The 15,164-nt window shown below is 36.9% G+C and overlaps 1 protein-coding gene across 1 annotated transcript in view; it reads right to left on the bottom strand.

Moving 5' to 3' along the window:
• Window positions 1–6,316: 6,316 nt before the first annotated feature.
• The window catches only part of LOC111398457 (deSI-like protein At4g17486), a 12,257-nt gene continuing 3,409 nt past the window's right edge, over window positions 6,317–15,164 (bottom strand). Inside the window, exons 2-4 of the mRNA XM_023025360.1 lie at window positions 9,778–10,065; window positions 9,323–9,403; window positions 6,317–6,702 (exon numbers count right to left, since the gene is read on the bottom strand). Of these exons, the coding sequence (XP_022881128.1) occupies window positions 6,563–6,702; window positions 9,323–9,403; window positions 9,778–10,065 (509 nt within the window). The 3' untranslated portion in view covers window positions 6,317–6,562. The remainder of the gene's footprint in view (window positions 6,703–9,322; window positions 9,404–9,777; window positions 10,066–15,164) is intronic.

The raw sequence follows: 15,164 nt of genomic DNA, 5'->3' as shown, positions 1-15,164 counted from the left end.
GGTCACATCACCACTTTACAATGTGAATCACCCTATGTGTTCTAGAGTAGACACCTCTCCTAAACCGGTAAACAGTGAGAATTCTGGCACTTTGTACCCTCTAGGCCATGGATATGCTTGGTCTACCCAATCAGGATATGACTTTGTGTACGTCGACCTAATGACGGGACGCACCCCAAAAGCCATCTGATCCTATACGATTTCCATAATCTGATTCCTCAACATGACGTTGGGATCATATGGAATTCCTATAGGTTGGTTTACCGGTTGATTTGCATGAGGCCTGATGTTTAGTCCTTGATTGGCAACAAAGTTACCATGATTAGGGCCATTACCATTAGCCTGAACATCTATTCCCTCATTAACACGTGGGGTATTCTGTCCATTGTTTAGGACATTATCTCTTATGTTTGGATTACCCCCCAAGTCAGGCATACCACTACCATTGTTCTGATTTGGCACTGCAGTACCCCTATGGTTTGAAGTAGAGGGACCAGAAAGTGGTTCTACCCTTTGATTCGGATTTAGGACTGAGGGATTATGTCCTACAATTGTCCTAATTTGAAAGTGATTTGCAAGAAGTATAACTGGTTGACATATTTGGCCTACTAACTTATTCATTGTTTCGTTCAAAGTGTTTAGTTGTTTAGCCATGTTGTCATAGTGTGCATTCCTATTTTGGGTAAATCTTTCCATATTACGAATACTTCGAAGATTTACCTGTTCAACAACGTCTTGTGTGAGTTCTCCAAGTAATGTACGCATGGTTCGAGGACTCAACTCCGTCATTGGTTCGTAACGACTGTTACTGCTCTGATTCTGTCCATCTGTTCGTGGAGAGGCATGCTGCTCCTCATATCGCTCGATCACAGACTGGATTCCTCTCTGACTTGCTGCTTCCTTATCGGATCTCTGAGGCATATTGTTTCACCTTTTGTACTTTCAACACCAAACACCACTATCCCACTGGGCGTGCCAAATTATTTCGCGCGGGTTAATCGTTAACAATTAAAAGGGATCAGACAATTGTGTAAGGGACAAACCTCTTGAGACAAAGTCCCAAAAAGGGGTGTTCTTTTATTGGCGATAACTTTACGATTGGAAATTAAAAACAAAATGCCTCCAAGGGGTGCAAGCACACGAGTTACTGAAAAAAGTGTTTAAGTCTAAGCTAAGGAAATTAAAATTACATATTCTCTGTTCGAGAGTTTTTGATTCGGTCCTTTGCTCTAGGTCTTTTCTCCCTTTTATACTCCATGGATGATCTTTTTTGTGATCAACCGCCTAAAAATCGCTTGATCGTTCTGCAACTGCCCACTTTCCTCATAATGGCCAACTTGTCATGAAAACTGCCTTTTTTAACTACTGCCACTACTCTTCGTCGTTCAACCGTTTTCGATTGAATTCCTTGAATCGTGGAACGTGATAGGGCTGCTTTAATAACTGCTTTAATAACTGCTTTGATAACTGCATTTCTTGATAACCACAACGCTTTATGTTTGTTAAGACTTTGGGCGACTTGAAGGTTTGGGCGAGAATAAAGTAACAGCTCTGGGCGACTGCATGGCACTCCATTCGCTCAGATTCTGGGCGACTTGCAAACTTGGTCAACGGCGTTATCGCGTTCTTGAGCCTCCCTATTTGGGCCTTCATCTTGAATTGTTTGATTGGGTTTCGTTCTTTGGGCTATCTGATTTGGGGATCCTCCAATTGGGCTTCATTCCTTGGGCCGTTCGATTTGGGCTGAATTTTTATGTGTCAACACACGTGTTGAAGTTTGTTTTGCTAAGTGCTTGGATAATGAGCAGCTTGGCTTAATGGTGGGCTAAAAACTGTGTGTAACTACCCTTTTGCGGTTGGGATGTCAACTAATACGATTTTCTGTATATTTGACCAAGTGTTGAGGCAACAATTGGAAATTTGTGATGGCCATTCATATAGATCATGTATGCTTTGTTATTAAGTTATAAAGTTGGAAAAAGAGTTTCTCATGGCCATATGCTGCTTTGTCTATGATCTTCTACATTTCTGTTCTTTAAAGCTGTCATTCTAGTTTTGTGAGACTATGTGCAAGTCCTGTATGTTTTTAGGCGCAAACCTCGATGCATCGAATGCTGTTCTCAATTAACATTTAAACATTTAACTACTATCGTTGGGTCACAATAATATTGTAATACAGCACTCAAATAATTGTTAGAGTTTAGGTTCACCCAAGTATTTAAAAAATATTTAATGAGATGTTCCCTTCTTGTAAATGTTGTAACATTTTTTAAAAGTTTTAAACTTCAACAACAAATATTAATTTTCAATTTTGATATTTAAATCTCAAAATTTAGATGGTAACTTATACTTAAATATGATTTATTTTCATGAATGTCAGGGTTAAATTTGTCCCTATAAAAGGGAGTTGTTTTCATTGTTTTATATGCAGCTTGAAAATAACATAATTTGGAAAAATACTTTTTCTATATTTCACACTATCTTTCTATAATATTTTGGCAACTCGATAAAGTCTCAATCTTTATCTTCATATGATTGTACCCATGACAAAGAGAATCGGCTATGAACTACATGGATTTTATCTTGGAGCCATATAGTGTCAAAAGTATCCACACGAAACGGAGGAACACGTCTTTAGAATAGCGTCGTTTACATGATTCCCTAAAACTTGCATTTCTAACTCTATCTACTTATGTTTTATATTTATATTATTGTTGAATTATATTGTTCATACTTGTTATTTTAATTAATAATCTATACACAAATCACCCTTTTCTCAACAATCTAAAGTCTTGTTGGTGATTTGTATATAGACAATTTTTGTTGCTTGTGATACATCTATTAAATGGGTGGTAATTTGCTTGTTTTTCTATTCATAATCATTTCTGAAATACATTAGTGATTACATGTACATAGCTAAATTGACATTTTGGACACTGGTTATTACTTGTAAAATTAGGCTGAGTTGCTCCTCTATAAATTATATTTCCTGTAGGTTAAGCAAGTTTTAATTAATCATTCCGTATTGAAGCCTGAAGAGAAAAATTAGGTTTTCAGATTTTCTAATGGTGTTCATGGTCTTAGATCAAAATATTAATTTATCATTTGGCTTGAAGCTGCAATCTTGATGAAAACTAATTAAAATAATAATAATAATAATAATAATAAATAAATTATAAAGGAGAGAACCTGTAACACAAACCAAACCTCTTTGAGCATGATCGGACACATCTTTTAGCCTCTTTCCCTGAAACTTAATTACAAGAACCCATCGAAGCTAAATGTCTACATTAACTTTTCTAGTAACTTTGGGAATTATTGAAGAAATCTAAACTATATTTTTGGCTTTCAAATGTCGTCCTTTGAAACATTCTTATCTATGTAGATTATTTCCTTATAGTAAAAATTCCACTATGGCCAAGTATTATTCCGCTGTTCAAATTTGTTAACTCATCCATAGTCACTAAAGCTCTGACTACCCCATGTATCACATTGTATGTCAAACCAAAATCTCATTCCAGCAACCAGGAGAAATCATCCATCTCATAGAGGTTGACTTACTACAATTTATGATGAGTTGTCACAACTCAACGTAACTGTGATCAAGTTATAAAGTAAAAAGGAACTCTTGATTTCTATCTTCTTAGCCAGTGTACGTACCCCAAGTGTGCAATTTAAATTTGATGAAATTGCAAGTTTCATATAACAAATTGCCTGCTGTAAGTATGTATGGCAATGAATTAAATTCAAAATCTATTAAGGGTAAGGAATAATTGTAGTGCGTAACTAGTTGTATACACAAAAAGTTAACTTCATAATGCATGGAGGAACTACTGTTTGTTGTATCGATAAGAGATTCTTGGAGTCTCCTACATTGGTCAAGAGGAGGTAGTTGGGTATGGCATGCAATACTGTGTTGAGAGCTGCTCCATTTCAGTGTCTAGCTTAACTTTTAAAGAAGGGAAAATCACTTCATAGATTCATGACACCAATGTTCTTTTCCTTTTTGGAATACGAAATGCAAGAGCTCAATGGATGTATCCGCCCAAACATGTTATTAGATGCCAATATAAAAAATTTCATAAAGTTATCTTATTATAATTAAATATGTGATATTAATATTTTGGAAAAGTTCTTAGGTTACTTTGCAAACGTCCAGATATGCAGGAGGAAAATAAGATATTTGCAAATTTATCTTTGCAAATTGATTGAACAATTTATTGTCCAAGAGAGACGTGAATGAATATAGTCTAAAATGGATATAAATAAGTCATTGAGGGGGATGAATTTAAACTCTAAGGGAGTCACCTCCGGAAGCAACCCAATCGTTGTAATTGGAGTTCCCATAAAGAATTTTCAATGTGGTAGAAACAACTCTCATTAAATGACTTGTAATAGTACCTGTTGACCCCAAAAAGTGTTGCCAACAGATGTCGGACCCACTCGCGCACACGTGAGCGAAGGTCCTACATGCTAAGACACGTGGACGGTCTAGAACAAACGGATCAGGGGCGTGGGAGTAGCGCAACGACGTGGGACGAGAACATTCGAAATTCGACGGTATATTCTTAATCCGATTGTACAATAATTACCAATCGGTGCTCATTAATGTGCATGTAAATATATATGAACTCGTATTGTGTTGTAAGATAATATGAAAGAGAGAGTAAAAATGTAGTTTCTTGTATTGATTCTTGCATTAGCCCTTCAATGTTATAAAAGGGAAGTATTTATAGTGTTACATGTGAAATGGCAACCCTTAGATGAGGGGGCACGTGGCCTCATCTCCTTAATTCAAACATCAAATTTTAGGCATCATCCTTGACTTGCTAGCTTGCTGCGCATTTATTGCTTGTGCAGAACCCACATGCTAGTGATAAGACTTGACATATGCACTCATGATAAACGTTTCATCAATCAATCAAACAAGATCTTTATATAGAAGATCTCTTGGGAGAGGTGATCATGGAAGACGTTCCTTCATGGTTCGGAGGCTTCTATCGCTCATGTAGTACTTCCGATTCAGGGCTTCAGAAATCTTCACAGGCCTCGGTATATGGAGTTTGGCTACTTTCAAGACCTCAGTATATGAGCCTCGGCATGAAGGGCATCGGCCATACATGCCACCTCGGCTAGAGTGCCACGTGGCTCGGATTGAGTGGGCCATAGGCCCAAGTAGGTTGGCCAAGTATGATAACACGTAACAGTACCATTTTTATTTTATTTTATTTTATTTTTGTGCGCTCATCCTTATGGTGATAGTGCTAATAATAATGTCATGTTAGTAAGATTTAACTCGAAATGATTATCGAGACGAGAATTCTCACGAAGTGTGGGTCACATACATCCTTGAAGGACTTACCTATATAAGCATTGCCATGAGGCCATGGCTGTGGAATTGGACCATTTCTCTAGAGACTTTTATTAGAATTAAGATCAGAGCGAATAGCCATTAACAACGTTACCAACTATGAACTGAGTCTAAATCGAAATTGTATATGGAACAATTGAAATTTGACGAAAGGAACCCAATTCAAGATTTAGTTCGTTATGGTTTCATCGAATGAAAAATGATATCACTGGATAGAATTCAAATCCAAAAGACACCTACACTTATTTCACAATATTATGTTACCATATATAGTTAAATATTTGAAAGTTTAAAACTTTTGAGAAATTATTATAATATTTTTTAAAAGTTTTAAACTTTCACAAGAAATATTAATTTTCACTTTTGATCTTTATTATTAACTTTTAATTTAGATTGTAACTTATAATTAAATATGATTTACTTTCATGAATGTAGAGGTTAAATTTGTCCCTATAACAAGAAGTTGTTTTCATAGTTATAGATGCAACTTGGAAAATACATAATTTGGAAAAATTCTCTTTCTATATTTCATACTATATTTCAATACATTTTGGCAACTCGACAAAGTCTCATTCTATAACACACTATCATTGTGCCTACAGAAGGGAACTTACTTTGAGTCATACGAATTTTATCCTGAAACCATGTAGTGCCAAAGGTACTTGCACGAAAGGAATGTAACATAACTTTAGAACATCCTTGACATGACTTCATAATGTTTGCATTTCTAACTCTATCTACTTATGTTTTATGTTTATATTACACACACGAAAACTTATTTTCAAGATACCGAAGTATTAATCGCATTATAATCTCATGAGTTGGCATATCAAATATTTAAGCCTATCAAAATATGTCGGCTAAAATTTAGTCCCATCGTAGAAAATGTTTCCTTGAAATATGAAATTCTCATCGAACTTGTGGCGTTTTCAAGACATTCACACATTTTGACATCCAAACAGCACAACATATAGACCAAAAATCAGTGTTACATGTGCAAAATCCAACCTCAGGTCCTCTTAAGTATATTTTGAGAGCATGAATCCCGAGGCTTATATGATCGCCAAGCCTAGAAATGCTGAAACACGTGTTTTTAATGTATAGAAAGAAGATTTACATGCTACTAGTACAGACAGACAACACGAGCTCAATACAACAATAAATGAATTTGATCGAGAATACAAATAAAAGTCAAAGCATATCTTTTGCTAGCCTGACTGGTTTTCCTTTCAAAAAGGAGACGTCACTATTTGGTGTGGTCAGCAGATGATGATCTACATCCTCCTCTTCACACTCCGCCGATAAAGATGAGCCAGAATCTGATCCATCTTCTGTATTCATAAACATTATGACAAGTATAAGAAATGAGTAAGCAATATATAATCACAGCTTTCATAAACATGACTTAGAAGAGTAGGATTTCAATTTAAACAAATTATTTATGGAGTTATCAGAGACTATGAAATTATAGATGGAATTTCTAGATACAACTGTCTGTGGCCAACTTTTGAGCTAGAAATTGGAGGGTGTTTGTGATAGGCCCCAATTAAATAAACATATTCTAGAAGGATCAAGAAAATTGGTGAAGACTAGGGCTGCGACAAACTCTGTTAGAGGGGTAGAATGGGGAGGGAAAATCAATTACAATTTACAAGTAGCTTGTAGGATAGGAAAGAGTTGAAGGAGAATAGGTAAGCAAAATAGTGAGTGAAGTCATATTGTGGAGAGTTAAAGCCCTCTCGAATGGCTGATTGCATTTCTTTTCTTGCTGTAATTCAAAATTCAATCAATGCAGAAATCTAATTTCTGTCCTGTTCATTCGTTTCATTAAATCCACAGGTGATATTTATCAAAGTGCCATTAAAGCATCCAAATCAACACACAACACCTCACCATGACTGATAGGGTGAATTATTTAGAGAAGAAAGTAGATAGCAACCACCAAGAGCTTCAAACCGACCTGGAATCATTGCGAGCAGAGTTCCAACTAATACACTCCGGCATGATGAAGAACTTGGAAACACTACTGCATCATTGCTAAAACTAGGAGATGAACTGTAAGGAAAAAGGGGTGGCAACAGAGAAAACACCAGCAACCTCTGATGAAGCTGAGCTACCCAATTCAGACCAAATGACAGCTGGTATAAAGGAGGCAGTTCAGTATAGGATTGGAGAAGGGATTCTCGTATAAGTTGGCTGGATATGCCAATTCTTCGATAGATCTGACCCTGATGGGTGGGTTATCGTGTGTAAAGATATTTCGGCATCAATCGGATGCCGGAGGAGGAAAAATTCGAATCCTTCGCCATGGGCTGCAATGGCAAGACGCTTGCATGGTTCAAGTGGGAAGGGAGACAGAAGCTGATGAAGAAGTGGGAAGAAGTAGAGGTTTGATTGCTGCAAAGGTTTCGCCCTTCACAGGATAGGTCTCTGAGCACCCAATTTCTGGTAATCTTGCAAATCATCATAGTAAGAGATTACCACCAACAGTTCGAAAATCTAGTTTCACCATTGAATGGAGTATTGGAGGAGTTTTAGGGATATAGTTTCTTAAATGGGGTAAAACCTGAGATAAGGGCCGAATTCCACCAACTTAGACCTTTAGTCTTGGAGCAAATCATTGATGTGGCCGAAATGATAGAGGATAGAAATCTTATAACCAAAGTGAGCCAATGGAATTCTGGCCCAATTAAACCCAAAGGAATAACATATTCCAACCCAAACCCACCTCGATTCCCTAGCCAATTCAACAAACCAACAGTTCCTATAAGCCTTATCCCAACTCGTACAAATGGACCAAACCCTTTTCCCAAATCAACCATCCCCTACAAGCGACTAACGGACTCAGAGATCAAAACTAAGGGAGAAAAGGGGCTATGCTATTACTGCCATGAGAAATTCACAACTTGGCATCGGTGTAGGAATAAAGAGTTGCAAAATTCCGGTTATTAGAGAACAGGAGGAGGAGGAGGAGGAGGAGCAGGACAGCAAAGTCACAGCAGGCAAGTGCGAGCTGGAAGTACTAGGTTCTGATGAAGAGGTTGGTGATAAATTTGGATTTTTAATTGATTTGGTGTTCGGATTAAGGACGCAAAAGTCCATAAAAGGGCATATTGCACAAGAAGAGGAGATCGCGTTGCAGATCAATTGTGGTACTATCCACCATTGTATTTCGATGGCTGTGTTCATTTTATTGGAAAGCCGGCAAAGGGGTGTGGTCAGTTATGGGATTTGTATGGATAACATAGGTGGTCGACGCCGGAACTTTTTAACTGCTTATGGATTAAAATATCCCAATTCTAACATTTGCACCAAAGAAATGGTTCAGTTATATAGAATCCTGAATTTCGAAGTTGAACCAAACTTTCACCTTGAGGACAATGAGATTTTGAGGTGACGGGTACTTAATGGACCCAAATAAATAAAAATATTCTAGAAGGATCAAGAAGATCGATGAAGACTGGGGCGGCAACAAACTCTGTTAGAGGGGTAGAAAGGGGATAGCAAATCAGTACAAGTATATATAAACAGAGAAGAGTTGGAGGAAAATAGGTATGAAAAATAGTAAGTGAAGTCATATTGTGAAGAGTTAGAGCCCTCTCGAATGGCTGATTGCATTTGTTTTCTTGCTGTAATTCAGAATTCAATCAATACAGAAATTTAATTTCTGTCCTGTTTATTTGTTTAATTAAATCCACGGGTGTTACTTATCAATTTGATACTCATGACAGGCAATCTTATTAGAAGTGTAAAGTAGTAAATTATGTATTTCACCATTACATTGTCTTCCAATTCACAACTGGAATAGACATTTGATAGTATTTTAAATCCTTTCATTCTTATATTGATAGTAACTGATAATTTGGATAATTCAAAAAAAAAAAAAAAAAAAAGGGAGAGAGAGAGAGAGAATAGAGAATGAAAGAAATAAACTAAGAAGATGAAACTTGCCTGGATATGTAAGATGATCAGGTACATGTCTGACTGTCGTTGCATGAATGTTCTCAGGCAGTATACAGTTGCAGAAAGAGCCTGAAATTTCAATTTTGAATTATGTAAGATAGAAAATAAAGCTGGTAATATTATAGGTTACAGCTATTCCACCCATGTAGATAATAATCATTTCATGGCGTGCATGCATGTCTATAGGTACCAATAAACATACTTCTACATGTCTAGAATAAGAATTCATACTTTTTAAATTCTACTGATTTGCACCAAATGACACATAAGAGGACCCCTAATGTCTTTAATCTTAGAAGATTGGCAAATACTACAAGTTCATGCCCGATAAAGTCCAAATATTACTTTTCCCATGGATAAGCTTTTCATATGAGAATTTTACAACTTCAAACCAGTGCTTCAACTATTTATGTAAGAAGTGCAAAAACAATCTTCCTCCTCACCTAATCGGGCAAGGCGATTCACCCACCCAGGGATAGGCTTTCCAGTTAGAAGCAAACATACTTCTTCAGTAAAATGATTGCAATTCTTGGCAATCAAATGGTATGTGTCCCCGTGATATTTGCTGGAAATTTGCTCCATAAACAACTGCAACTCTGAACGAGACATGTTAGTTCTGCCCAAAGGGACTGAGCGCCTAAAAGTAAAACCGGGGCAACTCCTTGGTTCAACCTCGAACACTCCACTGGTTGGATACTCATGGGCTCCAAAGCCATATTCCAAACCATGTACTTAACCATAACAATTTGTGAATAGACATATCAAATAATATCATTTAATCAAAACACCATCACGTAACGATAACAATTCAATGATATTAACGATTGGTCAAGGAAGTCAATAAAGAATGGTTTAACCACCATTCTCAGGGAAAAGGATTACACGAGCTCTAGTACCATGTTAAGGTTTGATTATTAAGGGGAAAAATTAGATAAGCAGGAAGCCCTATTACTATGTAATAAATGCTTTGGAGGAGGGGGGGCGCAGGGGGATAAGTGGCAAACTATCATTAGAGACTTTACACTAACTGCAATAGGAAACAAATGCCAACTTCACCATTAATTGAAGGGAAGGAAACTGATGCCTAAGTCGAATCCACTTGGAGAAAAACAAAGAGTAGAAGATGCTGACTAATTAAGAAGAAAAACATTTGACAGCACACACCAAAAATACCCAGAAAACATGCAAGGCTATCTTGCTTAGTCAGAAATATTGAGGATCTTTAGAAAATAGAAACTAAGAAAGCACTCCTTCAGAAAAATGCAAACAAAATGTACAGAAAAAATATAGATCAAGAATGAACACTCCTGTCGAGCTCCCCATAAGTTTTTGAACTATTCCATAACTGTTCCATAATCAAAACAAACAGTTATGAAATTAGGATAGCATCAAGAACTAGATCCTAGCTTGCCTAGTTGCAGAATGAATTATAAAAATTAGATGAAGGGACACTAGCTACCTACTTTGATGCTCGGACTCTTCGAAATGGTTGGAGTACCCGTGTCGAGCACGACACGACATGTGTATGGGTATGGGATATGTGTCGAATCCTCCAAGTGTTAACCGGACATTTCATTGTTTTTTACTTCTTCTTTCTTTTTTCTTTTCTTTTTCCTTCTGTTTCTACTCTCTAAAACCTAGCACTACCATCTGAGGGTGGAAAAAGGCGACGACACTAGATTTTCCCTTCTTCTTTCTTTTTCTTTCCCTTTTCTCTTTTTTCCTTCTTTCCCTCTCTCTATCGGTGGTTTAGGGTTTTGTTTGTATAAACTAAAAAAATGTTCCATATAATACTATTTAGTGCTCCACTAAATCCAAATTACAATTAAGTCCCTCATTTTTTATTTTATATAACACTTAATAATTAACTTCTCATAATTGAAAAATAAACCTCAAAATTCTATTTTATTCGTCTTAACACCTTATTCAATACTATTTCCTTCTTTGTGAACAGTTGATTTTGGTCTATTCAAAATAACATCTCGAGTTAATAAAAAAATTGAAGTTTGAAAAACATATTCACGTACCCGTGTTCAAAATTTAGACTCTTTTTAGCCATATCCTCATATCCTACATTTTAAAATATAAAAGATCCGACATTTAGATACATTCCCGTACCCGATACTCATACCCGAGTTGGAGCATCATAGACTACCTGTACAAATTTATAACATAAACATTGTGCAAGGCTAAAATTTCCCAAGATTAAAGTGTATCACAATGTCCAGATAATGCATGCATACACATTCCCAACGTCATATATGCTAAAAATGATTCTGCAGACGGAAATCAGAATTGTTTTCTGTATTTCTCTATTATTAACCTACAACTTACATTCTTATATAGTACAATAATGGAAGTGAAAAAGGAAAAAACAATCTCCTAATTTAGGAGAATAATAACTACCTATCAAATAAAATATATCAATATACATATATTAAGGAAAGAAGATTAAGGAAAGATTTTGATATCTTACCATAATTTACAAATTCCTACAGATTCAGAATCTGTAATTCTTAATTCTTAGTTCTTTGATAAGATGTCTATCGATTTCCAAATGCTTTGTTCGATCATGTTGGACTAGATTGAGTGAAATGCTGATGGCTGCTTTACTATCACAATAGAGTTTCACAGGTAGTTCCATTCCAATTTTTAATTCCTCTAAAAAAATTTTAACCATAGTCCTTCACATTTTCCTTGAGCAGCAGCTCTGAATTCTACTTCGGCACTGTTTCTTGCTACTACATTCTGTTTTTTACTTTTCCAAGTTACCAAATTTTCCCATACAAAGGTGCAACAACCCGAAGTTGATCTTCTATCTTGTATTGATCCAGCCCAATCAGCATCTGTGAATATTTCTACATCTCTCTTTTCATTCTTCTTGAAGAACAATCCTTTTCCAAAGGAGCCTTTTAGATACCTGAGAATTTTGTATACTGCTTCTAGATGTGTTTCCTTCGGAGAGTGCATATGCTGACTTACAACCCTGACCGAAAAGCAATGTCGGGTCTAGTTTGTGATAAGTAGATTAGCTTACCAACTAATCGTTGATATCTCTCCTTTTCAACTAGTTTCCCAGTGTCCTCTGTTCTTTTTCCTCCATCTATAGGGATGTCGCTTGGTTTGCATCCAAAAATGCCTATTTCGGTTAAAAGGTCGAAAATTTATTTTCCTTGTGAAACATTAATGCCCGTTTTTTATCTTGCTACCTCCATACTCAAGAAATATCTCATCGGTCCTAGATCTTTTACTTCAAATTCAGAGGCCAGCTTTGTCTTTAGTCTGCCCATCTCAGTTACATTGCCTTCAGTGAAGATTATATCTACATATACAATTAGAATTGTTATTCTTCCTTCTACCAATTGTTGAAAAAACATGGTATGATTTGGCTGACACTGCTAATATCCTTCATTCCTCAACACCTTTGCAAATCTATCAAACCAGACTCTTGGTGACTGCTTAAGACTGTATAAAGATTTCTTGAATTTGCATACCCAATCTTTTCCATACCTTTCATCGAATTCTGGTGGTGCTGTCATAAAGACTTCTTCTAATTCTCCATTCAGAAATGCATTCTTAATATCCATTTGTTAGAGTGGCCAATCCAAATTGGCAGCTAGGGATAGGAGAACTTGAATAGTGTTCAGTTTTGCCACTGGTGCAAATGTTTCCATGTAGTCAATACCATAGGTCTATGTATACCCTTTGGCCACCAAACAAGCTTTATATCATTCTATCATCCCATTAGCTTTGTATTTCACATTAAACACCCATTTGTAGCCTACTGGTCTCTTGCCTTTTGGTAATTTCACCATATCCCAAGTTTCATTTTTTTTCTAAAGCTCGCATTTCTTCCATTACTGCTTCTCTCCATTCGGAGCGAACCTCAGATTTTTCTTTTAGTAGGTAGACCCAACAGACTCGAGTGTAATCATCTATAAATGTGACAAATCATCTCATGTGTGTACGATCAGGAGTTCGAGAAGGTTCCCATAAGTCATTGTGAATCATGATGAAAGGTTTAGATGGTTTGTATATCGAGTATGGGTAAGAGGTACGAACATATTTCGCAAATTCATAGCTTTCCCATTGAAAATCAACTGAATTATTATTCAAATGTATTGAAGGGATTTCACGTCTTAAATATTGGAAATTGGGATGGCCTAGTCTATAATGCCATAATAGAATTTCACTATATCTAGAGATAGATGCAGACTCACAAATTGCAATTTGACACCGTTTAATCCTATCAGCCTCCTCAAAATAGTACAGCCCCTCACATTCTTTAGAACTGTCAATCGTCCTCCCCGATGAAAGGTCTTGAAAAAGACAACGAGATGGAAAAAATTTGGCAGAGCAAGTGGAGTCTTTAGTTTGCTTGCTAATAGACAGTAGATTAAAAGACAAGTTTGGGACATGTAGAATAGATTTAAGTGTTATCGAATTAGAGATCTTGATACTCCCTTTTCCTACAACAAATGAGAAGAAGCCATCTGCAATTTTTGACCTTAACATTACCAGCACAGGTTGAGTATGAGGAAAATAGATGATACAAGTCCGTCATGTGATCGGATGCTCCTGAGTCAATAATCCAAGGAGTTTTAACTTTTGAGGTACATAGGGCACTTAAGAAATTACCTTTATAGGCTAGAGAGCTTGAAGGACCATTAGGAAAGGGCTAACCAGTAGTTGGGAGACTAGAGAAAATTTGGTAGAATTACTCCAATTGTTCAGAGTTGAAATGCACCATTTTGAGCAGGATTAATTTTTGCCTCAGCTTGATATCCCCGACTCCTAGTGTTCTGTCTTGGCATCCAATCAGTGGGTTTCCCATGTAAGTTCCAACAAGTATCTTCTTTGTGTCCCGACTTACGACAATGTTCACACCACGGTTGACCACGTTGCTGTTTTTGGCCTGACCCAATTATTGTTCCCTTAGATGACATACCCATAAATTCAGGCCCATTATTTATTTCCAGCCCAGCAACTTTTCCACGTGAGGGTTCAGTGAGTAAGCTTTTATCACCTATTGGGCCATTAAGTGTTGACCCATATTTTCTACCCATCTCTGGCCCATTTCCTTTGGACATAAGAAGAGTCGAGATCTCACTTGGCCCATTGGATCCTTCAATCAACAAAACCTGTTGCCGGGTTTGCTCTCTTTGCACCTCTGAGAACACCACATGGAGGGAGGGCAGTGGTCACTGGCCAAGAATCTGACCCCTGACGTTCTCCAGCTTGCGATCGAGGTTCGCTAGAAACTCGTACACTTGTTCATTCTCAATTTTCTTCTTATACCGGACACTATCATCACCGCGGCTCCATTCTTCGTCACAGTTGAGATCGAGTTCTTGCCAAAGTGATGTCATTTCCATGAAATAATCAGTAACAACCCTACTTCCCTGCTTTCTTTTCCACAATCAAGTCTTGATTCAAAAATATGAGAACAATTTTCTAAGTCAAAGTATGTTTCCTTCACAGCTTCCCAGACTTCTTTCGTAGTTGGGAGAAAGAGGTAGGTCTTCCCTATATTCGGTTTCATGGAATTTACCAACCATGCGATGACCATGGAATTTTCAGATTTCCACTTCTGTAGAAGTGCAGCATCGGATGGTTTCTTCGTTTCGCCGATCAGGTATCCTAATTTCCCTTTTCCATCAATCACCAATTTTATTGATTGAGCCCATTCACGAAAATTTCTTCTGTTCAACTTCTCGACCGTAAGCTGGAAAAATGGGTTTTCGAAGCCATGGGAGCCAATTGTAGAATTGGCCTTTGTTTTGCCTTAAGGGTTGTCGGAGATGACAAACCCTAAGCTGTTGATGGGGAA

The sequence above is a fragment of the Olea europaea genome, chromosome 8 (assembly GCF_002742605.1).
Source record: "Olea europaea var. sylvestris chromosome 8, O_europaea_v1, whole genome shotgun sequence".
Lineage (NCBI taxonomy): Eukaryota > Viridiplantae > Streptophyta > Magnoliopsida > Lamiales > Oleaceae > Olea > Olea europaea.
The sequence above is the reverse complement of the archived record's forward strand: the minus strand, read 5'-3'. Positions and strand labels throughout refer to the sequence as shown.